Below are 19372 nucleotides of genomic sequence, written 5' to 3'. Positions count from 1 at the left end.
ACCTGACCTCTAAAAAACCAGTGAGCTCTTAACGTCTGGAATTATGCATGTAAATATAAATATTTAAACTTTTGACAGTATGGACATGCTACACTTGGTCATATGGATTAGAGTTTCTACAATTAAATTCTTTAAGCAGCACCAAAGTATAATTTATTCAGATTTACTGGCATGATAAACAAGAGACAAAAACCCTTGCATTTTAGTGCGATACACAACATTATATTTCATTGTACGCTGATGATATCCTGGTTTATATGAAGGGTTGTTGATCATTTCTTTTCACATTAGACATATTAGACATCTTTAGTAAGTTCAATTAAATTTTTGATTTGAATTGGTTAAAATCTATTTTCATGGTTTGTATGGCAGTGTGTTATGGTCTGGGTATGGACAACCTTGGAGTCATGGACAATCATGGCGTCACTATGGTAACATCTTCTAATGTGGAGCAGTTCAACAAGTGTAAGAAGATTTTTGGTAGTCTGGCCTTCCTTCCTCAAAGCTTTGTAAGGTAAGAATTGAAGCATAAAACATACATACAGTTTTAGCTCACAAAGATACTTTAGTAATGACAACAGAATTGATGTATTTAAATGTTTGTCTTAGTCACAACAAATATCAGCTTGATCCCCAAGACTTTGTTCCTCCACAGAACCACATCCCTGTTAAGCCCTTCAAATATTTGAGTTTACTGCAACATTTGTGGAAAGTTCTCTGTGCAAATCAATGGGAAAGTCACCACCCAAGCCAAACCCTTTAGATTACTGTACTCAAATGTACTTCAAACACAGACATTAATGTTTTTTTTTTACTTTTACAATGTCTTTGTGTCAACAAAGAGAAAAAGAACTGCTTTTGTGTATTTTCTCCTCATTGTGATTATTTGATGAGATTAAATATAATCCAAACACAGTATAGAAATTTCTAAAATTTAAGATTAAAGAGTAATATATAATAATATATAGTAATATATATATATATATATATACACACACACACAGTAATAAAAATATGTCAAACTAGTAAGCTGCCTCTACAGTCACTCTGAGGATAACCAAGATTGGTTGCTTGGCCTACGTGACACCAGCTAAAGTTGAGATGCCTGATTAATCATCTTGCATGCGTCAAATGTTCACAGTAAAAGTGTGAAATGTAAACACAAGCCTGAGATAACCTGCACCACTGGAGTTGTTTATCAGTGAATAGAGATTTCACAAGATTATCATCTAGACATATCCAAATGATATATTACACCTTGTCGTGCATTAATTCAAAACTATTATTTAAACCTCATGCTGTCATCGTTCAGTGACCCTGTGAGCAACACATCAGGCCTGACCCTGGAGCAGCTGAGCGCCTTCAAGAAACTGGAGGAGATTACGGGTGGGGAGAACAATGAGAAAGTGTTTCTTGAATTTAGAACTGTTGCAAATGTTATTTTGTTTTTACTTCAATCAGATTTGTATACAGAGCATACTGTGTCTCCTATATTAGGATGTTTTAAACATCTGTTTGATTTTGCTGTGCAGGTTATTTGTACATTGATGCCTGGCCAGAGCAGTGGACTAACCTCAGTGTGTTTGAGAACCTGAAGGTGATCAGAGGCAGGATGCTCTACAAGTAAGACTTTTAAACTGACTGACTCTCCTACCTGTCTGATTTTATTTTCTCTGTATATTAACCTTATTGTCCTAAAAAAACTCACTACTGTAGTTGTTTCTTGCCATTGTGATTTTACTTGCCTTTTAGTATGATATGAAATGCATTTTTAAATAACAGATCCTTTTAAATACTTGTTAATGATTATGTTATCAACAAACTTAAAAAAGGAAACACAGATAAGATACATTGGTCGTACATTTACATTTTTCCTCTCATGTAAGGAGCACTATGAATGTAGCCTGGCATCGTCAGACCAATTCCCAAATGCAAGTTAGTCTGAAATCCCTAAAGTCATTTTGATTTCTAAAGGGTGTTATGAACTGCCGTAGACCAGTTGGATGAAATGGGATAGACTTCAACCAATCAGCAAAAATGTGACATAGTGCTATGCGACAGACATGTAAACAGACTGCAGCATGCAGAGATGAGCTGTGATGGTGAAGCGTCACTATGTATGTGAACATTTTGCCATCAGAATTTGAAAGTAGTGCTTCAACAGAAAAAGTGCTACATAAGTTGCAGCCAGTTTTGGTGGTTTTTCGAAAATTCCTCAACAACCTTATCATGAATTTCATGTTAAATGCAAAGACACCACTAGTTGTTGGTCTTCTTATCAAACCTGCCCCATATTAGATAAACAGTTCTGATTTGCTTGATGCGGACTTGGTCATGTAGAAATCTGTCTGAATGAGAGGGGGACCAGACGCACCTGCTAGATCAAATAAAACATGAGCTTGCAGATTTGTTTGCTTCAAAGGCTACGATCTATCTACCTGAAGAAAAGTGCAAATTTAATGAATATTAATGAAAATATTTTCATCAAAGTCAATGCAGAATCTATTTATTTTGTGTGTGGTGCATCCCCACATGTATCTTGATGTACATCCACACTGTGTCTTTGTTTGTACTCTTGTTTTTTTCAATAATGTGTCCCTGGTTCAGTTGAAGCAGTTTGTTCACTGTCAGGGTTATAAAGGCTAATTATTAGCCAGCACAGCTGTTGTAACTTTCAGCACACACCAACCAGGACAACAGTAAAAGTCAACGGGACACTACCCGGTGTAGCATGCTCAAACTAGGCCATAGTGATAAAGATCGATCTGCTTGTCTGTTTTATAACAATGTCTAACATTATGGGCAGTTGTTTGGGTAATTAGACCAGTCTCGTTGCTCCTTTATTGTAATAAAAGTGTGCACAATGCTGTTTTTCTTTCATTGCTGTTGTTCATTGGAAAAAGAGATTATTTACATACTTATTCACAAATAGAAATTATGAAAATGTGTCAGGAGAGAATGTCGGGTTGTAGTTTTGAATTTGAGGTGTAAGAAAATATAGATGCACTGGAGTATCACAGTGTTAGGTTTTGCAGTACAATATCAATTCTCAAACACATTGTGTAGATTTTTAATAGTTTGCATGCAGAGATTCGTGCCCTCAGATTTTTTTGGGTTATGTTGGGTTTATCTCTTCACAATATCAAGATGTATCAAATAATGTTGTATAAGCATTCTTAGTGAGTAATTTTAAATTTTTCTGAACTGAAAGAAAATTGACAGTTAATTTCTGGTCATTTCCAACCTCTCTCCCTCTGTTCAGGGGCGTATTTTCACTCGCCATCCAGAATCTACATATCCGGTCTCTTGGGTTGCGTTCACTGCGCAGCGTCAGTGGAGGTTTGGTCCTGTTGCATAACAATTCCCAGCTGTGTTACACCAATTCGCTGCCCTGGGACAGTCTCCTTCATCCCACCCAGGGACCCCACCGCATTGTCAGCCACAACCAGGATGTCCAACGCTGTGGTGGGTGAACACATATGTGCAATACCAAAGTCCATTGAAGTTACTGTGGGTTTCACTTTGAATCAGGGATCAGGGATTCATGTTAAATATCTTGGCCCGATACAAGATTCAGTTTTATTTATTGTTCCAACAGAAATCCAATTTGTCCAGTTTGTTTTATGAATTGCATTTTAATCAACATTCAAGGATGTTGTTGTAGTGATATTAAGGAGGAGAGGCCAACAGAAAGTACAGCATGCTTCATCCTCTGTTTTCTCCGGATGTGTTTTCAGAGGAAGAGGAACGTGTTTGTCACCCGCTGTGTGAGGGGGGCTGCTGGGGCCCGGGGCCCAGCCAGTGTGTGTCCTGCACAGCTTTCCAACGCGGCACTGAGTGTGTGGAGCAGTGTGACATCTATCAGGGGTAAGAGCATTTGTGTGTGTGTTTGTGTGGGTGTGGCTGCACTAAATCAATAAAAAGCCAAGTGATAATGTTTCAAATAATACAGTAAACTGTGCGTCATAATCAAGTTATCCAGTACAAAAAAAAAGCTCATCATGTATTTGCCTAAAGTGAAAATGTGAACTGGTGGATTTATGTAGAGTTGACTGTAATGGCAGTTAGTGCCAAATGCCAAAGTGGTCACAATAAATCAATTGGAAAGCTTTTAACTCAAATTGTGCCCTGAAGCAACTATAGATCGACGACAGAGCAAATATGTGTGAAAATACTGGGGACTCAACCCTCAGTGTCTTTGAACAGTAACTGATCTGATGTTTTGTATGATGTACATGTTTGTGAAGTATAAGTGAAATATTTACAAGATAACACAGATATAAAATAAATCAGTAGAGATCCATTCTGAAGTTGTTTCAATTTCAGTCCAAAAGCCAAAACTATCTTACTCATGATGTCATGCTACACAAAAAACATGACTTAACATTTCATGTGTGTTAAAACTCTACTTTAATTATATTTGAGTTATTGTACTTGAACAATGAAATTAGTCATTTTCTCTCAACTTAAAAATAAGTTTGTTGTTCATGTTATCTGTATGTAAGGGCTAAGCTATATAGTTAGAATCAGTATAACAATATTAATGTTTATATTTGTCACAATGTGTACTGGAATATGCATTTTTTTTCATGCTGAGAGTTTGATGAGAGGATTGATACCTCTCTCATGTCTGGATGTTAAATAGAAGACTTTAATGTCTGTCCAAATGTAGAAATGTAGAAAAATCCACCTGCCAGCTGCATCTCTGAGCATCTCTGAGGCTCACTAACTAACACTTAAGATCTTGTTTGTTTAATATGTATAGAAAACAAAGTGTAAAAATGACACTTTTTGTGCTGCACTATTGCTAAGCTAATGTTGTCTGTAGGACTGTACCCAACTCAGAATTATGCCAGTTGAATTGGATTTGGTTGTTTCGACGATTCGTTTTGTTTTCCATACAAAGTTTTAAAGTTAAACAGGCTTAACTGGACTTTCAGTGTGACAGAGGCATTCACTTCAGATAGTAAATAAGCTACTGGCACTAATGCTGGGTCGTAAATGTGCACCAACATATTTTGCAGACACTAGAGATCCAACAAAAGCCAGAGACTGTATCGTCTAAAGTTGCTATTAGCTGCAAATTCACCGCTACTGAGTAGAAGGTGTCTTCTCTGTCCTCTGTGCCACTGTCTGTGTGCTGCCTGCATGTCCACAGCTCCAAAGAGCAGTGTGAAAGTCAAGTAGCAGTCACTCTGCAGCAAAATCTGGGGACTAAAATGTCCCGAGAAGTACACTGCACAGCGCACCCAAAAAACAAACAAACAAGCAAAAAGAACAGACTACTTGACTGGAAACAATCTCAGTGAACTGAATGTCTCCAATTGATGATTCAAATCTCTGACATCAAGGGGCAGCCTTAGATGTCTGCAGCTTCATATTTACTGCGCTGATGAGAGATTGGATGAAATTCCTCTCATTCAACTCTTTGCAAAACATCAAACCATTTTTCTAGCAGAAGACCATCACAGTACTATCTCAATACATTTACACTCAGAGTTGTAATACAGTAATATTTGTTGTTGTCCAGCCCTTTGTAGTTCAAAGAACATATTATCCTCTGCAGGTCAACTGGTTAGACTAACACTGGTAGGTATTTGCAGCTGGGGCCCCTCTTTCTAAAAATGTATATGTCCTTATGGCAGTGTCAGGTGCTTTAGATAAAAGCATCCAACAAATGCCAGACTATGTTATGGGACATTCTGTTAAATCCTAGCTGTGCTTATGTTGCAGGTCTGTCCGTGAATACTCAGATGGATCTTTGTGTGTTGCCTGTCACGCAGAGTGTCGACCTCTCAACGGTTCTGCTTCCTGTCATGGACCAGTAAGATGCTCAGATTACAATTCAGTGTATACAAAAAAAAAATCTGAAAATGCCTCATCTACTCAACCCAACTGACTTCTGACATTAAAGTAAATCAAGTGTTTGGCTTATAAAAGTGGCTACGCTTTCTCACAGTGCAACTCCTTGCCCTCCAAACCAACATGCAGTTTATCCCTTTAAACCCTGGCTCAACATCGCTCCTACTGTGCTTCGTTCAGATGCCTTACACAAGGCATCTGAACGAAACATTAGCAAATTTTATTTGAAAACATGGGGAAAAAAAGGAAATGAGCAACTTGACATGCATGTCCTGAACTGCAAAAAAATAGTAAAAAGTGGCAAGAAAATGCCCTGAAAATTAGCTTTAAAAACAGAATTAGGGAGGACAATCATTAGAAAATTATCAAATAACAAGGATAAAAATATCAAGAAAACTGTATCATTGTATTTTTAAAATTAGTTTATAGTAAAGGTTATAGAATTATTTATATTTCTTATTTTATTTTAGTATTTTTTTCAGGTAATTTCCTGTTTTTTATTCTTTCACTTTTCTTTTTTGTTACCTTTTGTTGCTTATTTTAGGTAATTTTCTTGTAACTTTTTACTAATTTCTTGCTATTTCTTGGATCATTTCTTGTTAAGTTGCTCATTGCCTTCTTTCCATGTCTTTGAAAGAAATCAAGCCAATTTGCTCAGGTTTCAATTGGTTAAATCAATGTTTTCGATCATTGCCAGAAGATAATGTCAAAGTAACCTTATAAAACAACACCTGCAAATTAACTACAACTGTTCATTCCTGTGACCCAGCAGAGAAAAGGTTAATAAACTATTTCTTCACCTTGATCAGGTCAACATGACTCAGTTTACTGCAGAACAAAGTAGCTGTTTAATAAGTGTGTCGCAATAGAATGTACTTCTTAAAGTTCCCTCCAGACATGTTTAAAAGTATGTAAAATACTCTGCTATGATAATTTTTGTTTTTAATTTAGGCTTTTTTATCACATCTTATTGATTAAACAATGACTTAATTAAACAAGAAAAAAACAAAAAAAAAACACATGAAACCGCCAGTCCTGCATCCACTTCCAGCTGAGGACCTTGCCCCTTGCTTCAACAACACATTTCATGCCTGTCTCTACTATAAAAACTACAAAATAAAATCCAATATGGCCAAAAGATAATTAAAATGCATTCAAACCCATTATATTATTGTGTATTTGTGCAATACGCTTATGTAATTGCACTTTAAAATTTCTCTTTGTGTGTCTTCAGGGTGCAGAACATTGTTCAGAGTGTCGAAACTTTCAGGACGGTGAGTTTTGTGTGGATCATTGTCCCAGTGGTGTGAAGGAGGATCAGCAGACTGTGTGGAAGTACAGCAACGCTACAGGACACTGTCTGCCCTGCAACACAAACTGCACGCTGTCGTGAGTGCACACTGCATCATGAACACAAGCACACACTGCACACACAACGAGAATGATTTCACACCCAGTGTCTCTGTGTTTCAGCTGCACTGTGATGGACGAGAGAGGCTGCCCCATTGATACCAGGACAGGGTGAGCTGCTTCAACTGTTGAGATACTTAAATGGTGCGGTGGTGGATTTTCTCAGTGCGTATTTTGAGGAACTGTGTTTAACTCTTTATCTCTCTTTAGACCGGGTACAACCATCGCAGCTGCAGTGGGTGGCGTGGTGCTCTTCTTCATCCTGCTTGCTCTGCTGGTCTTCTACCTGAGGAGGCAGAAGAAGCTGAGAAGGAAGGAGACAATGAGGAGGATCCTGCAAGAACATGAGGTGGGCACAGAGCATGATCACTAGTTACAGATACTGATGTTTTATCATTAAAGTTGCTTTGCAGACAAAATTGTGAGTTTATTTGCTGGAAGTTAAATGCTTGACATGAATGATACTTCATTGTTTTAAGCTAAAAATCAGAGCAAAGTGTAGTTCTTAGGCTCCTCTTGGGTGTTTTAGCATGCAATCAAGGAATCTGTTTTCTGCCTCCTTCATCTGTGCAGCTGGTGGAGCCTCTAACACCCAGCGGCGCATCACCCAATCAGGCTCAGATGCGTATCCTGAAGGAGACTGAGTTGAAAAAACTCAGGGTGCTGGGTGCAGGGGCCTTTGGTACTGTTTACAAGGTATGTGTGTCAGTTCTTTAAAAAGTAGCTTCCTCGTTTTCTAACCTTGGCCCTTCTTAGTATCTAAGGGACTAATGGGAACAACAGTTCTTGAAATCACTATTGAGCCAATCCACTGCAGCTGGCAGCAGGGAAACAGGCTGTAATGAGACCACTCGGGGCATGTGTGCACCAGAATATATATTTATATATATATATATGTATATATGTCCATTAAAATTGCCCCAAAATTGCCATTGCCAAAGCAAACCAGACTCAAGGTAAATAAACTGTAACTTTATCATTGTAAACATGCTTTAATCAATTTGACAGAAACAAAAAAAACTCATTGTATAACAAAGAAAACATTTTGGTGGTCTTTCCACTTTCCACTAATTACATGGCGTCTGGTGGCTTTGGCTATCGCAGTTTTACAACTGTTTCTGGTTAAACGAAAATGGTAAATGGATTGCACTTGTATAGCACTTTTCTAGTCTTTTTGACCACTCAAAGCGCTTTCACACTACATGTCACATTCACCCATTAACACACACATTCACACCGGTTGCCGAGGCTACCGTACATGGTGCTGCCTGTTACTCAGTAACCATTCATACACACTCACACTCAGATGACGCAGAAGCCCTGACCTTCCGATTAGAGGATGACCAACTCAACCTGAGCAATAGCAGCCCCAAAAAGGATCTCACTCTCTAACAAAAACGTCTGTCTCTATAGGGATCCTTTCCATAAGTCATCAGACATCTAAAATAACAATCTGAGCCTGTCAGTGGCAAAAACAAGCAGACTTTGAATTGATGGTGCATATTGCTCTGCATGGTTACATTGCAGCCTGTTTGGCTGCTGCATTGCTCTCGTTCATTGCTGGATCATTTCAAAATTGTAGCCTCCATTTGTCACTTCTGCACCAAAATGTGGGAAAAAGGGGGTCCAGGTTGAAAAATAACAAAGTTACCCTTCAACGTTACTGTATATTTAGTTTTATTTCTTTGGTGAGGTTTTGAATCACTTTGTTTTGTTTCAGGGTGTGTGGGCTCCAGATGGGGAAAATGTCAAAATACCAGTGGCAATTAAGGTGTTACGAGAGAACACCTCGCCAAAAGCCAATAAAGAGATCCTTGATGTGAGTAAAAGCCAGATACACACAGTTAACAGTACACATGAATACAGCTTTAACCCTTCAACATATTTCTTCTTTAGGAGGCCTATGTGATGGCAGGAGTGGCCAGCCCCTACGTGTGCCGTCTGCTGGGGATTTGTCTGACCTCCACAGTGCAGCTTGTAACTCAGCTGATGCCGTACGGCTGTCTCCTAGACTACGTCAGGGAGAACAAGGACCGCATTGGCTCCCAGTACCTCCTCAACTGGTGTGTCCAGATCGCCAAGGTATGTAAACAAGAAACAAGATTATTATCATCTTGTACTAGACATACTTGTACGACTGCTTGTATTAGTAGGAGGAGTGTGTGAGTGTTTTTCTTGGCAAAGCAACAGTGTCTGAATGTTGCTGTTGATTTTTCTCTGTCGTATTTTTTCTTTCACACTTGATGTGGTACCAGCTTGTGTATTTGTGAACACATGGATTTGTGGGTGATGGATCTGCGTGTGTGTTGGTGTAGGGGATGAATTATCTGGAGGAGGTCCGGCTGGTCCACAGAGATTTGGCTGCCCGCAATGTTCTGGTCAAGAACCCGAACCATGTGAAGATCACTGACTTTGGTCTGGCTCGTCTGCTCGATATAGACGAGACTGAATATCATGCTGATGGAGGGAAGGTAGGACGGGACTGATGGAGCATCTGCAGTCGAGACATTCACATTTATATATATATATATATATATATATATATATATATTTATATATTTATTTATTTATTTATTTATTTATTTATTTATTTATTTATTTATTTATTTATTTATTTATTTATTTACCTACCTCTGACAGAGGTCAGTTGGGCTGGGTTTGCTTGTTCTCTCAATTGTACTCCTTTTGTTTGCTGTTTCGGACCATACCCAAATCCAAGGGAGGGTACTGTCCTGTCTCAAATACCTGTGGCTCCTTGCAGAGACCGCCCCAGACCCCTTCACATTTATTTAAACTGATGTTCTTTATCTGTGTTTCTAGGTGCCGATTAAATGGATGGCCCTTGAGTCTATCCTGCACAGGAAGTTTACTCATCAGAGTGACGTCTGGAGCTACGGTCGGTATCACTTTGTGAAACGACTGCATAGAGACATAATGTTAAGACAAAAACAAAAAAATGTGTTGATGTCCGATCAGGCTGCAAAATTAATTTCTTTGTTTGCCTTTTTCACCAAATGAGGTTTTGTGAACTATTTATATTCATTTAAACTCTCTTTCTTTCATTAGTAATATATGTGATAAAATTTGAATAACTGACACTTAATTTTGGAACAAAAGCAGTTCGCAGTTTTGATTGCCTCAGAAAAGAAGCAATAAATACGGAAAAATAGTAGGGCTGGGCCCAAACATTTGACTATTCAGATATTTTTTCGTTTGGTAGGTAATCTATTTTCAGTTTTGGGATTTGGATTTCTTTTTGGATGACAACATTTTTTTTATAAGTAAATGTAATTCAATCTGTTTGAGACGATATGCTGTGTGCTTGTTTCACAGTGCTTCTGAGCCTGTCGTTATGAGCATTTATGTTTGTCTGTTATTTATCTGTGATAAAAAAATTGTCACAAGCTGATATGATGCCACAAAAAGTGTATAGATAGGATCATTAGGGATTACAAACATGCCTAAAAAACAAAAAGATTAAATTTTTACAAACAAATAAAAATAGTTTCTATGCAGTTAGCAGTTGACTATGCAGTGAATGGGTTTCCAATCTGCTGTAAATCCTCACTGGAAAAATAAATGTCAGCTGATATATGAAATCATAACCGTCATATTGGTAGATATTTGATTTAATTTAAAGTTCTGCTGTTGTAACGGTACATTTCCTTCTCAGGTGTGACAGTGTGGGAGCTGATGACATTTGGTGCAAAACCCTACGACATGATCCCAGCCAGAGATATCCCAAATGTTTTAGAGGGAGGAGAGCGGCTTCCCCAGCCGCTCATCTGCACCATCGACGTCTACATGATCATGGTCAAATGTCAGTAGTTAAATTTAGATTTTTGTCTGCGTCTCAAAGCTTAATCTGATTAAAATCAACAGGATGATTTATATGGAAATTGTACATGAATATGGATGAATAAGCAGATTAGTTTTTGTTCATTACAACACTGTGTTTTAAAAAGTTGTCCATATTACTTGTCCCTTAAAAGAGTCGCATTTTGGTGGTCAGCGTTGCAGATGATTGATTTACAGCTTGATTTTTACATTTGTATTGCAGGTTGGATGATTGACCCAGACAGCAGACCGAGGTTCAAAGATCTGGTGAATGATTTTAGTGCCATGGCCAGAGATCCACCTCGCTATGTTGTCATTCAGGTATGTAGAAGTGTGTTTCATCCTGCAGATGTTTTAATTTTTGTTACTGTGGTTGCATCTCGTAATGCTCTTGTCATGTATATTGTACTTGTTGTCTCAAATGCTTTTTCCCTGTATTTTTCTCAAAAAAGAGAGATTATGGGGCGTCTGGTTGCTGAGTGGATAAAGCAGGCGCCCCATGAATGAAGGCGGTGTCCTTGCCGCAGCGGCCTCGGGTTCGACTCCCGCTCGTGGCCCTTTGCTGCATGTCGTTCCCGCTCTCTCCCCCTTTCACGCTACTGATCTGTCCTGTCTAATAAAGGCTAAAATGCCAAAAAATAATCTTTAAAAAAAAAGATTATATCTATTAGGGATAAATTAAGACTTTCATATACAATCGACTGGGTTTTCCATCCGTGTTGTTCTTTCTTCGTCTTGCAGAACGACGAGCAGATGAGCATGTCCAGCCCAGTGGACAGCCAGTTCTTCCGCATGCTTCTGGAGGAGGAGGGGAACAACATGAGGGACCTGCTGGATGCTGAGGAGTATCTGGTGCCTCAGCCAAACCACTTCCCTCGGACTCAGGGAGACGGGGTTCAAGCTAACGGGCCATCGAGACACCAGTCATACAGGGTCAGTGAGGAAAGATGATTCGTCTAATGTTAACTTTGGTGTTTTCAATCTGGACCCTAATTTCCCATGTTTTTGTGTCTAAGTGTCTGATGTGAACATTGGTTTTTGAAATGGTCAAGTACTTAGTGAGAGCACTGCAGCCGGCAGCCACATAACAGGCTGCAATGTAACCACTTGGGGCAATCATGCGCCGTCAATGTACGTCCACTAAAAGTGCTTATTTTTGTCTCTGACCAGCCCACATTATTATTCTAAATGTCTGATAACATAATGGAAATTAACACTACAGAGATAGACATTTTTTGTCAAAGAATAAGATCTTCTTGAACCAGAAACAGCCCCAAAATCATTATTGCCAAACTCACAAGACTCCATTTGAATCAGTATTAATTTTTGCTAGGGCTGTGCTCGACTCCGAATTATACCAGTCAAATCGGATTTGGCTGGTCAGTACGAATATTAGACAGTTCATTTTGTTTCCCATATTAAGTTTGAACTGGGCTCAGGAGGACATTCAGTATGACAGATTCACGTCAGATATTAAACAAGCTAACAGCAGATTTCAAATACGCAACATTTTTTCTCAAGACTACATATCAACGAAAGTCAAAGACTGTATCTTATTAATTTGCTGTGAGCTGTAAACTCATCACTTCTTCGACTTATGATGGGGTCTCTCTCCCTTTGTGCTGCTGCCTGCATGTCTGCGGCTGCAAAGAATAGCGTGAAAGTCAAGAGCAGTTACTCTGTAGCAAAATCTGGGGACCAAAATGTCCCCATAAGTACACTACACAGAAAAAACCAACTGCTCGACTGCTTTTACCGTGTATAGCCGGCATATTTTCAAATCTAATTGGGTGAATTAATGGTTTACTTTAATAGAAAAACAAACCAGGAAGGTCTTTGTGAGTTTTATTTTAATTGTTTCATCTTTGAATGAAGTGTATTTTATGATGATAAAATAGTTGTTTATTTAAATTGAGTCTGGTGGCTTCGAAGGTGGCGATTTCAGGGCTTTTTGGTTAAACAAAAGGATCTAATTCTTTTACAAAGAGGTCTATCTCTGTAGGGCTCTTTTCCATAATGTTGTCAAACCCTTAGATGATAATCTGAGGCTTTTAATTACAAAAACAAACAATTTTAGTGGATGTAAATTGCCTCGAGTGGTTACATTGCAGCCCTCTTTATTCATTTAGATATAAAGACGTGAAAAAATAAGGTCCAAGCAGAATGTTACCGAACTTACCCTTTTTATTTTCAAAGCCATGGAGACCTGGGAGCCTTTGCTTGTCTGAATTCCTAATCTTGTTTAATTTTCATCATTCATCTTGCCTCTCTCTCCAGCAGAGCAGAGATCAGGGCTTAGATGTTGAGCCCTCTGTCGCCGGCGGCCCTCGGAGCATGTACTCCTCCCTGAGCACTCTTGGTCGCAGCCAGTACCCAACCTTACCTTTAGGAGCCAGCACCTCCAACAACATATGGATTCCTCAGTACCCAACACTGGCTCGCAGCACCTCAGCCGGGGGGCAGTCTGACTCTGTCTTTCTTGACGGACCCGACGACCCCTCACTGCCCCCAGCCAGCCCCGGACGCTACTGCAAAGACCCAACCTACTCCAATGGGAGCCAGGGCGACCTGGAAACAGATGGGCCAAATGGCTTTCATCATCCTCATCACCTTCATCACTCTCTGCCCAGGCGGACTCATGGGTATAATCATAATCATGCCTTACCAGGTGAGTAAGAGAATGCTTTCATTATCAACAATATGAAAGAAAGTGTTTGATATAATTTCAGCATGTTTTCTCTCCCCCTCCGTCTCTTCAGAGTACGTCAACCAGGAGATTCAGGATCTCAGGCCGGGGATCCCCGAGCGGCCCACCACTCTGCCTCGTAAAGGCTCCAGAGTAGACCATCGCCTCCCTAACGGACTGAGCTCCGGTCACAGCGTGGAAAACCCAGGATACTTGGTCCCTGTTCGCACTGGGTCCACCACATCTCCTGCCTTTGATAACCCGTACTACCTGGACCTCGTAGCCAAAGCCAATGCTGTAGCCGGGGCTGCAGACAGTCCTGAGGAGAGAGACGGAGGAGTGCCCAGGCACATGAATGGGTTTGTGACCCCCACGGCAGAGAATCCAGAGTATCTGGGACTAGCAGACACTTGGAGTGGATACACTTGAGGAGATGGAGTAATGTGATGAACTCAAGAGGAGTCACAGCTTGTGTTCTACTGAGGAAAACGAGGAGCGAGAGAAAGGGAAGATGACTATTTGTGTGACAGAAATGAGCCAGGTGTGTGATAGATTTTGGGATTAGAAAGTGCATGTGGAGTCGAATCTCGATACGGAGCAATGCATCCCAATCCAAACCGGTCAAGGTTGTCCGGCACCGAATCGCCCAGTTGTGACGCACCATGACTCAACACAGTGTAGCATTAATCTGGTGTCTGTGGCATCATTTGTATTCCTGTCTTCCTCTCAGCAATCTGCGCTTTCTGTGTGACCATTAAGTGCCAAAAAAGAAGTTTCCTCAGCCTCTCTAGTAGTCAGTACTTGATGACAAAAGGAGTTTGAAAAAACCCACCATGGTACGAGATGAGTCAAAGAACAACATTTGACGAGATTAATGAATGCTGAGGTTTTTTAATGTTCATTTAATTTGTTCAATGTCTGTGGTGGTTTCTACACTTGAAGCATATTTTTATTTTTCCTCCACTTGATATGCTCCTCAGCCCAGCTAAAAAGAGAAAAAAACCCATATAGCACAAAGTGACAAAGTGAGCCATGATATGCACTGAAGGTGGTGTTTAGTATTCTGGTCACTTTGTCTCTGACCTGATGGGGGTCTTCAACACACTCAAAGCCATTTTGTTTTGGCCCGAGAAGGCCCTGCAGCCCATCTGGCCAGTAAACATGCTCCCTGAAAGAAAGGCATCCTGTATGGAGAAGACAGAGGCATTGTGCCACACTGATGTATGTGGTTGTTAGTGTCTCGGCTGCAGCTACTTTGTGGTACGACAGATGAGATACGAGGTGCTGGCAGACTTTTTGAACTGCAGAAATCTCAGAAATGGTGTTTTTGTTATAAAGACAAAATGTACTTGTGTCTAAGTTAGAGCCAACTTTTCAGGGATTTACAGTTTTGCAAATAATTAGGGAAAGATATGTGCATTTTAAATTATGCACAATGCACTACATGTTATTATATTGCATATGTACCCCAGGCTTGTGTCATCACAATGAGCCTTTTGGTTTTTGTGGCCTTTCACTGTGCGAAAAGCATCGCAAACTATTGTAAGTATATTTGACAAGACGTGAAGAATTCCCATGTGTAGATATGTATTTACATACATGCATTTGCTCCTCTTTATGGAACAAAAAGCAGTTTTGCTGTTTGTGTAAAGTGAACACTCGACACTGGAGCTGAATGTGAATCTGAGGAGGCAAAAACATTGCTTCGCTCGGGTTGGATAATCAATGCATGGCTCAAATTCCACTCAGCGAGAACACACTGGCATCCCAGTTAATAATCAACAGCCTTTTTTTTTTTTGAGTGCTTTTTTCATGTTAACTGGTGTTGGGGCTGGGGGAGGTCAAAACCAGAGTCAATGCAGCCATTGTCTGACCTCATGTCCATGTTGGAGAGTCAGCGCTCTCCCAACTCGCACGTCCCAACGACTGATGTTGTCTCAGCTTTGAAAAGAGAGAAACAGAGTTTTCTTCGGCAGAGGTTTGGAGCTCATCCACTGAATGTGGTTCAGTGTTTTGGGCTCAAAATACCAAAACAAGTCTTGGAACAATTGACGATAGGCCTGTCACGATAACTATTTTTTGTGGATATACGATATATTGTCTCAGAAATATTGCATTAAACATTACTGTCATTTTAAGACCATTTTTTGCCACTGATATAATTAAAATAGGATTGCATAATAAGGGAAGTACACCATTAAAAAGAGCAATTAACTTTTAATTCTTCAAAAAAATTCAGACATTGGAATGTGAAAAAAATATCCTAAATGAATAAAATTAAATAAAACCAAATTAAACAAAACAATAAAATATATGGACTCTCAGGGTCTGTTAATAAAAATTAGACATTTTGGCAGAGTCATTATGTATAAGGCAATAAACTGCCAAATCCTGCTGTTTATTCTGGCATCACAATGGCTAAAAGGTTAGTGACATTCTTATGTAAACGAATACGCATGTAAACACAACAGGCACTATTATACGATATATAGACATGACTTCAGTTTATAACGTAATTATCGTGACAGGCATCGTTGTTAAAATGTGTCCAGCCCTCCATCAACACAACAGTTTTATTCGGAAAGTCTTTTATTTTGATGATCTCATACAGGTTTTGAAGAGTTTTGTTCCAGATAAAGGATTCTCTATAAATTAAACCTGATTTTATATAACGATTTCTTATATAAAAATAACATAAAAATGTAAGATTTTATTTCAATACCATCAACTATCATATACTAACATTGTTTAGAATTGAATTGTTATTGTGTGATAAGAGTTATATAACAGTTTTTTCATGTTTATATACTGTATAATGGTATAATGCATATAGAGTATAGTGTTTTGGAATGAAACCCTTCATATGTATTGTTGCTGTCAGGGGAAGACCTCACATCTCCATAAAAGCAGATTTTAGATTAACTAAAGTGTATTTTTGTGTTAGCTCTGCAGTATTTTGAAAGATTTAAAAGAGATTAACTGATGTAAAACTTAAAACCTCAAATGGAAAATTAAAAGTGCAACAGTTTTTTTATGTTACCTGAAAGTGCCATTGAATCCTTAAGAGACAATTCACCCCAAAATCAAAAACATCTATTTTCGTTTGTACCTGTAGTGCCATTTATCATCTCGATTTCACTTCTGTGTGAGTTTTAGAGCGTTGGAGATATCGGCCCGAAAGATGTCTACATTCTCTCCAGTGTAATGAAGCTAGATGGCACTCGGCCTGCGGTGCTAAAAGCAACAAAAAAATACATTTGAAAAACTTAACAGCAATGTCTCTTTCCAGAAATCATGACCTGATCACTCAGAATAATGAACAGACCTTGTGAGCAGTTTAACATCAGAGCTATTTTTTTTTTCTGATTTTGGGTGTGGACTGTCCCTTTAAATCAATGAGTACCTACAAACGTGAACATCCCCTCTGCTGGAGATACAAGGTTTTCACAGGATCACAACAATGTCATAGCACAGCTCAGATGTTCTAGCTTCCTTAAGAATGTGATATTTCTCCTGGATATTATGAGACCTTATATACAATCACAATTAATGTACTGGTGTTTACACTGTAATGTCTTCTTGTATAAAATGTTTATTTTAGATGTGGCTGACACATGACCCAGAAATCTCACGGATTAGGGACTGACCTACTTGCTGACGTCCTTAAAACCATGTGTCCTTTCTCTAGTTTATTTCCGTATAGAACGGTTTAGTTGGGCTAAAAGCAGCCTGGGGACTGGCACTGGTCACTGTTTGGTGACTTGGAAGTTTACCAAAATCTTTCTGCCATTCTTCTAGTTGAAGTGCTCTTGGGTAAAATGCTGAATCTGATCAGCTCAATGATTGGAAGCTATGGAAGCCAGTTTCTGCAAATATGATGAAAAGAAAGGATCCTGTCATTCATAATAATAATAATAAACTTTCTTGAAATCATCACTTAGTATCTCAAAATAACGAGAAACTTTCTCAGAAATAATGAGAATTGATACTAAGTCATTATTTTGACAAAGGTTTCAATAATTATAAGGACTTGCTTTTTGTCATCACTCTGTTGGAAATGGACCTCCGTATAATCAGCTGAATGTCAAAGAGTACATGGTTTATTTCCCTTTTTAATTTGTTAGATTGAGTGAAGTCTAAATTTAATGAAAATGAGGCCTGTCGCTGTTTTATAAGTGTTAAATATCCACAAAAGTGTGTTAAAAAGTTTCAAATATGACCAAAGCAAGAAACTCTGCATGTTTTAATCTAGTGGTAGCCCAAGAGGAAGGAACAGTTAACTAACGGGAGTGAGCTGAAGGTTTTTATAAAAAAAATTAAATACCTGTAATTTACATTTTGAAGAAAATGTATCTTTTTTACTTTTCATGTGAATATTTTTTTTATCTTTCACAGAAGGTGTGATTGTGTCAGGACATGAATAATAATAATAACCATTTTATCGGGATTTTTTTTTTTAATGCATCCTTTCTTATTTGGTCAGTAAGTCCCATAATGTAAATGTGTAGTATATATATATCTATATATCTATATATCTATATATCTATATATATATATATATATATATATATATATATATATATATATATATATATATATATATATATATATATATATATATATATAAAACAATCACTTTGGTAGCTAATTTGATTGAACACATTGTGACCAGTTGCTCTACTGTGGAGGGAAGCAGCAGTAAACGCATAAGAAAATATTTTATGAAGAAATGGTCATTTTATATGGAATTGTTTGCATATGTTGTGTGTGTCATTAAAAGTATATGTAACACTTAAAATTCAGTGTCTTCTATGTGTTTCTAGAGTGAAAAAGTCTGTAAAGGTTCTATATTTAATTATTTTCCCTCTCATTTAACACTGGCCCTCTTTTAACCCTCTTTTTATTTGAGTTAAATCCTGAACTCTGCAGTGATGCAAAATAGGCCTAGTATATAAAACCTATATAGTGATGATTTCTTTGATTTCAAATAATCCATGATTGAAATATTATGTCTTTACATAGACACAGATAATAATGTAATGCAATCAATTTGGTCTGTCTTAAACTAACTGGTTTTATGCACATAATGAGCGGCAGAAATGTGGAATCTCAGTTACAGATTAATACACACAACAAACTGTTCCTGCCACCCAGTGATGGTAACTGGAACTACAACAACAGCATCAACTTCATGGAGAAAGAGGATGAGATCCCCTTGTATTGTTTTTCGAATCATGTTGAAAATATAACTTGATTTTTGCTCCTTTTTTTTCTCTTCATAAGTAGTTTTGGTCTGTTTTTGTGCTGTTTCCACTGACAACAGCATTTAACTACTTTGTATGATTCAGTATAACATGTAGAGAACAACTAAATGTCCAATTTTCTCCTTTTATTTCCTCTTTAAGTAGCTTTAAAGTTGGATAAGTTATACTTATTTAGTTTCAGCTCATTCAAGCTTTTGATTAAAGCTACATGAAGTTTACACTGAAATATTCAAGGAAGACTACACCATTTAATCAGATGTAAATAAAGTCTTGGGTTTTTTTGGGTGGGGTAAATTATGTTGAGGTTTTTTAA

At 38.3% G+C, this 19372-nt stretch overlaps 1 protein-coding gene across 2 annotated transcripts in view; it reads left to right on the top strand.

The window, feature by feature from the left end:
* The window catches only part of erbb2 (erb-b2 receptor tyrosine kinase 2), a 32584-nt gene extending 13991 nt beyond the window's left edge, over positions 1–18593 (top strand). Inside the window, exons 9-27 of one of the 2 annotated variants that reach the window (XM_088069834.1) lie at positions 373–514; positions 1313–1386; positions 1533–1623; positions 3263–3465; positions 3738–3867; positions 5734–5824; positions 7097–7251; positions 7336–7383; positions 7483–7621; positions 7846–7968; positions 8993–9091; positions 9169–9354; positions 9588–9743; positions 10093–10168; positions 10946–11092; positions 11333–11430; positions 11851–12042; positions 13390–13777; positions 13869–18593. In XM_088069834.1, coding sequence (XP_087925960.1) covers positions 373–514; positions 1313–1386; positions 1533–1623; positions 3263–3465; positions 3738–3867; positions 5734–5824; positions 7097–7251; positions 7336–7383; positions 7483–7621; positions 7846–7968; positions 8993–9091; positions 9169–9354; positions 9588–9743; positions 10093–10168; positions 10946–11092; positions 11333–11430; positions 11851–12042; positions 13390–13777; positions 13869–14224 — 2894 coding nt within the window. In that variant the 3' untranslated portion in view covers positions 14225–18593. Of the gene's footprint in view, positions 1–372; positions 515–1312; positions 1387–1532; positions 1624–3262; positions 3466–3737; positions 3868–5733; positions 5825–7096; positions 7252–7335; positions 7384–7482; positions 7622–7845; positions 7969–8992; positions 9092–9168; positions 9355–9587; positions 9744–10092; positions 10169–10945; positions 11093–11332; positions 11431–11850; positions 12043–13386; positions 13778–13868 lie in introns of both variants that reach the window. The other variant, XM_088069833.1, reaches the window with a different exon arrangement.
* Positions 18594–19372: the final 779 nt, after the last annotated feature.

Source organism: Plectropomus leopardus, chromosome 19 (genome assembly GCF_026936395.1).
Source record: "Plectropomus leopardus strain MGB_pleo_1.0 chromosome 19, ASM2693639v1, whole genome shotgun sequence".
Taxonomy (NCBI): Eukaryota; Metazoa; Chordata; class Actinopteri; order Perciformes; family Serranidae; genus Plectropomus; species Plectropomus leopardus.
This window is presented reverse-complemented; position numbering and strand designations above follow the sequence as displayed.